The sequence below is a fragment of the Littorina saxatilis genome, linkage group LG2 (assembly GCF_037325665.1).
Source record: "Littorina saxatilis isolate snail1 linkage group LG2, US_GU_Lsax_2.0, whole genome shotgun sequence".
NCBI lineage: Eukaryota > Metazoa > Mollusca > Gastropoda > Littorinimorpha > Littorinidae > Littorina > Littorina saxatilis.
Window position 1 is genome coordinate 97,894,679 of NC_090246.1, and position 6,232 is coordinate 97,900,910.

The window sequence follows — 6,232 nt, forward strand, 5'->3', positions numbered from 1 at the left end:
GTGTGTGTGTGTGTGTGTGTGTGTATGTGTGTGTGTGTGTGTGTGTCTGTGTGTGTGTGTGTGTGTGTGTGTGTCTGTGTGTGTGTGTGTGTGTAGAGCGATTTAGAGTAAACTACTGGACCGATCTTTATGAAATTTTACATGAGAGTTCCTGGGTATGATATCCCCAGAACAATTTTTCATTTTTTCGATAAATGTCTTTGATGACATCATATCCGGCTTTTTGTAAAAGTTGAGGCGGCACTGTCACACCCTCATTTTTCAATCAAATTGATAGCAATTTGTGTAAAGCAATCTTCGACGAAGGCCGGACTTCGGTATTGCATTTCAGCTTGGGGGCTTAAAAATTAATTAATGACTTTGGTCATTAAATATCTGAAAATTGTAATGACATTTGTTTTTATATAAAACGATCCAAATTTACGTTCATCTTATTCTACATCATTTCCTGATTCCAAAAACATATAAATATGAATATATCAAAAACAAGCTCTGAAAATTAGAAATATAAATATTATGATCAAAATTAAATTTCCTAAATCGATTTAAAAACAATTTCATCTTATTTCTTGTTGGTTCCTGATTCCAAAAACATATAGATATGATATGTTTGGATTAAAAAACACGCTCAGAAAGTTAAAACGAAGAGAGGCACAGAAAAGCGTGCTATGCAGCACAGCGAAACCACTACCGCGCTAAACAGGCTCGTCAGTTTCCCTCCGTTTTGCACAAGCGGCGGACTACGGTCATTGTGAAAAAATGCAGTGCGTTCAGTTTCATTCTGTGAGTTCCACAGCTTGACTAAATGTAGTAATCTCGCCTTACGCGACTTGTTTACATTTAGTCAAGTTTTGACTAAATGTTTTAACATAGAGGGAGAATCGAGACGAGGGTCGTGGTGTATGTATGTCTGTGTGTGTGTGTGTGTGTGTGTGTGTGTGTGTGTGTGTGTGTGTGTGTGTGTGTGTGTGTGTGTGTGTCTGTGTGTTGTGTGTGTGTGTGTGTGTGTGTGTGTGTCTGTGTGTGTGTGTGTGTGTGTAGAGCGATTCAGAGTAAACTACTGGACCGATCTTTATGAAAGTTTACATGAGAGTTCCTGGGTATGATATCGGTTCCTGATTCCAAAAACATATAGATATGATATGTTTGGATTAAAAACACGCTCAGAAAGTTAAAACGAAGAGAGGCACAGAAAATCGCGCTATGCAGCACAGCGAAACCACTACCGCACTAGTCAGGTTCACTGCGTTTTGCACGAGCGGCGGACTACGGTCATTGTGAAAAAATGCAGTGCGTTCAGTTTCATTCTGTGAGTTCCACAGCTTGACTAAATACAGTAATTTCGCCTTACGCGACTTGTTTTTTAAATGAGACGGCACTGTCACAGCCTCATTTTTTAATGTAATTGCTTGAAGTTTTGGTCAACAATCTGCGACGAAGCCCGGACTATTGGATTGCATTTTGGCATAAAATAATGAGTTTGGTCATTACAAATCTGAAAATTCTATTTAAAATTAAAATTGTAGTAATCGATAAAAAAAAAGCGATATATATATAGTGGCTTGTCTGTTCAAGATATCAGCGGCCGGTGCAGTGCGTTGAATTTCATTCTGTGAGTTCCACAGATTGACCAAATGTATTAACTTCGCTTCACGCGGCTTGTTCTTATTTCTGTCTTTTTTCTCTCCTTTTTACACCCCCGGTATAGGGGTGTGTATAGGTTTCGCTCGATGTGTTTGTTTGTTTGTGTTCGCATATAGATCTCAAGAATGAACGGACCGATCGTCACCAAACTTGGTGAACAGGTTCTATACATTCCTGAGACGGTCCTTACAAAACTTGGGACCAGTCAAACACACGGTTAGGGAGTTATTGGTGGATTAAGATTCTACAAGGACTTATAGAGGCACATCTTCATGGTCAAAGGGAAATAACCATTCTCACTCAGTCACTGCCACCAACTGAGAAGGTTATTTTCCTTTGACGGGGGTGTTTTTCCTACCTCATAGGAATTTCTTGTTATTCTACAGGTTTCTCTCTATCGCTGGCAACGACACGACACAAGCGATGAGTGATATCGTTCAGTGGTACGGCTTCATGGAGATAATCGTGAGTGCATCGACCCCCTCACAAATGTCATTTCAAATCCCTTACCGAGTGTCAAAATCGTTATCAAGGGCGGATCCAGGATCTTAAGGAAGGGGGGGCACACCCAATCTTTTGTGCCCAAACTTGAAGGCGCAAAGCGCCCTAACATGCTAGGGGGGTTCCGGGCGCATGCCCCCCCGGAATTTTGTTTTTCAAAGAAGCAAAATGCTGCAATCTAGGGCCACCTGAGCTCAGAAACTGTCATTTAATCATCTCTCTCTCTCTCTCTCTCTCTCTCTCTCTCTCTCTCTCTCTCTCTCTCTCTCTCTCTCTCTCTCTCTCTCTCTCTCTTCTCTCTCTCTCTCTCTCTTTTTATTCCCTGAAGGGGGGGCCCGGGCCCCCTTCGCCCCCCCCCCATAAATCCGCCACTGGTTATCCACTATGTCAGTGACGATCCAGTACTTGCTCTCACTTGCATTGCTTGATGCGGGATTTGCTCAGCGATCATTGTTTTAGCTGAGCTAGTGAGTTATGTATCGTTGCAAAGTATGCTTACTTTGCGTTTATCTCGCTCTTTATTGCTTTTCGCCCAGTTTTGAACACTACATTATAATGTACAATGTTTCTATATAATGCGCTTCTTGTACATAAACTAATATGTTCTGACAATAATCATGTTTTATAGTAGTTGTGGTAGAGTAGATTAATTAGTCCCTCTGTAGGGCGAGGGCCAGAGGCAGACAAGCATATCTATGCTTATTCTTGTACCCTCAAAAAATAAAGATTTGCCATTGTCACTTTCATTGTCATGAAGTGTTAACCACGCGTATCCCTTGACGTACGCGGTGCTGGATGTGCCTCATACGGCTCGATTTAAACAGATTGTTTGCGAAGAAAGAGATGAAAAGGGTGAAAACCATTCGACATCGGTTGACGTCATTCGGTTATGGCTTTGTAGTTACATTCGATTTATAATTTAAAAGTAGCTAAATCAAAAACAATAATGGTAGGTTTATGGAACGTTTAATTGATCAAACAAAAATTCAAATATTCACTAGTTTTGTCCATTCATTTTACGTTCCATAATGTTACCATTCTTGTTAGTCTTTGTTCTTGAATTGAGAACATTTGCAATCTGTTTAATAGATCAAACGAAAATTCAAATATTCACTAGTTTTGTCCATGTTACGTTCCATAATGTTACCATTCTTGTTAGTCTTTGTTCTTGAATTGAGAACATTTGCAATCTGTTTAATAGATCAAACGAAAATTCTGATATTCACTAGTTTTGTCCATTTTACGTTCCATAATGTTACCATTCTTGTTTGTCTTAATTTATTCTTGATTTGAGAACATTTGCAATCTGTTTAATTGATCAAACAAAACTTCAAATATTCACTAGTTTTGTCCATTTTACGTTCCATAATGTTACCATTCTTGTATGTCTTTATTCTTGATTTGAGAACATTTGCAATCTGTTTAATTGATCAAACGAAAATTCAGATATTCACTAGTTTTGTCCATTTTACGTTCCATAATGTTACCATTCTTGTTTGTCTTTATTCTTGAATTGAGAACATTTGCAATCTGTTTAATTGATCAAACGAAAATTCAAATATTCACTAGTTTTGTCCATTTTACGTTCCATAATGTTACCATTCTTGTTTGTCTTTATTCTTGGTTTGAGAACATTTGCAATCTGTTTAATTGATCAAACGAAAATTCAAATATTCACTAGTTTTGTCCATTTTACGTTCCATAATGTTACCATTCTTGTTTGTCTTTATTCTTGAATTGAGAACATTTGCAATCTGTTTAATTGATCAAACGAAAATTCAGATATTCACTAGTTTTGTCCATTTTCATTCAATTCAATTCAATGCCCGTCACTCCTGTCAGGGTATGGGCCGCCAACAACAGCTCTCCAGAGTCCTCTGTCCTAGGCCATCTTTTCTATCTGACTCCAGGTGTAGCCCATCTTTCTGGTGTCGGCTTTGTCCATTTTACGTTCCATAATGTTACCATTCTTGTTTGTCTTTATTCTTGAATTGAGAACATTTGCAATCTGTTTAATTGATCAAACGAAAATTCAAATATTCACTAGTTTTGTCCATTTTACGTTCCATAATGTTACCATTCTTGTTTGTCTTTATTCTTGAATTGAGAACATTTGCAATCTGTTTAATTGATCAAACGAAAATTCAAATATTCACTAGTTTTGTCCATTTTACGTTCCATAATGTTACCATTCTTGTTTGTCTTTGTTCTTGAAAGTTAAATTGAGAACCTTTGCAATCTGTCTATTTTGAGTTATTCATTCTTTTCGGGTGTTCCGTTGATCAGTACTGTGCTACTGTAATGCAGTTTGTTTTCGGTTTAATCTCTTTGCAGGTCAACTCAGTATTCAGTACGTTCGTGAGTCAGTCCTCTACTCATTGTCTTACCGTCAGAACAGTTGGGATAATGATTGCTACCGTAAGTTCGTCTCACACGTCTCTGTCTGTATGTTTGTTTCTGAATGCCTGTCTGTCAGTTCAAACATGATACATATCCGCTTTTTATTTTTTTTTAATTTTGTATAATTTCCTTCAAGAGAAGGCTCACAAATGGTGTTAGCAAGTCAAAAATTAACTCCACGGCATATTTTCAGGGATATCTCTTTTAACTCAGTACCATTCCTACTTTCTTGTTGCATGTCTTTACGTCTGGTTTTTGTTTTTACTTGAAAGAAACTGCCCATTAATCGACGTCCTAATCAAGCATGAATAATAGTAAAGAGATGAAAATGAAAATGAAATGAAATTGTCTGCTGTTGCCAGGTGTTTGACACGACTGTATCCACCCTAGGTTTAGGAGTCTCAAAGCTCAATGGCGGATTACTGGACTTGTAGGGCGGGGATGTAGCTCAGTCGGTAGCGCGCTGGATTTGTATCCAGTTGGCCGCTGTCAGCGTGAGTTCGTCCCCACGTTCGGCGAGAGATTTATTTCTCAGAGTCAACTTTGTGTGCAGACTCTCCTCGGTGTCCGAACACCCCCGTGTGTACACGCAAGCACAAGACCAAGTGCGCACGAAAAAGATCCTGTAATCCATGTCAGAGTTCGGTGGGTTATAGAAACACGAAAATACCCAGCATGCTTCCTCCAAAAGCGGCGTATGGCTGCCTAAATGGCGGGGTAAAAACGGTCATACACGTAAAAGCCGTGGGAGTTTCAGCCCATGAACGAACAAACAAACAAAAAAACTGGACTTGTGATACTCGGGTTCGAATCCAGGTCTGAGGGGCACGAACAGAAAGTGGGTGCCACTCAAGCGGCAGGCCGAAGAGGCAGCCTCGTGTCGCTGTGTCCGCCATTTTTGTTTACCCAGGCTGGGCCCTAGCTATCTGGCCAGTTTCCTTCTTTGTCTCTTCTAAATGTAACTCCAGTTTTCGCGTGAAATATTGGTTCTGTTTTTATGGTTGTGTCATTTTTAAATTACAAAGGAATTGTTATGTAAGACAGTTTCAAGCGAGCTATCTTTCGCGGATGTATTTAGTGTGCAAACAACTCTAAATATGGCAAAAGTGTCACGTGATAATCAACTTTGTCACGTGATCATAACAAAATGGCTACGGAGCGGACAATACTTTTTCCGTTACCAGTTGGGAGTGATGCAACAATATAACTGTCTCCTTCCCACTGCAGTCTCAAAATTTCGACTTGTTTTGACCTTAGAACGATGTCTTTATCATAACTGTGAAGAACAGAACGGAGATCACTGTCGAAGTTGGCCATTCTACAATCACGTTCGTCTTTCGTCTTTTTCCGAAACATTAGCGAAAAACATATGGGAGATAACTCTGTATTCTTGTTTTGATATATTTTGCCTTTTAGCTCCGCTTCTTCCGCTTAGCAGTTATCCATCCTGTCAGAGAGACATGAGCGATAGTGTGGACCGATGGATTATCAGAATGGCATCGAGTGTCAAAATCGCCATGCACTGAGTCAGTGTGGTTCATTCACTTGCTGTGCCTTTCATAGCTTGATGCAGTACGAACTCTACACCACGCTTTTCCAGAAACAAACGTGGTGGTGGATTTTCGCGAACACAGAATAGTCCATTGACCCAGAAGTCACCTTCCGGAATATATATTCAATTTATATG

The 6,232-nt window shown here is 39.5% G+C and overlaps 1 protein-coding gene across 1 annotated transcript in view; it reads left to right on the forward strand.

Annotated features, from left to right (window-relative positions):
• Nucleotides 1-6,232, forward strand: part of LOC138955030 (uncharacterized) — a 37,862-nt gene that overhangs the window by 10,909 nt on the left and 20,721 nt on the right. Inside the window, exons 6-7 of the mRNA XM_070326752.1 lie at nt 2,031-2,109; nt 4,480-4,563. Of these exons, the coding sequence (XP_070182853.1) occupies nt 2,031-2,109; nt 4,480-4,563 (163 nt within the window). The remainder of the gene's footprint in view (nt 1-2,030; nt 2,110-4,479; nt 4,564-6,232) is intronic.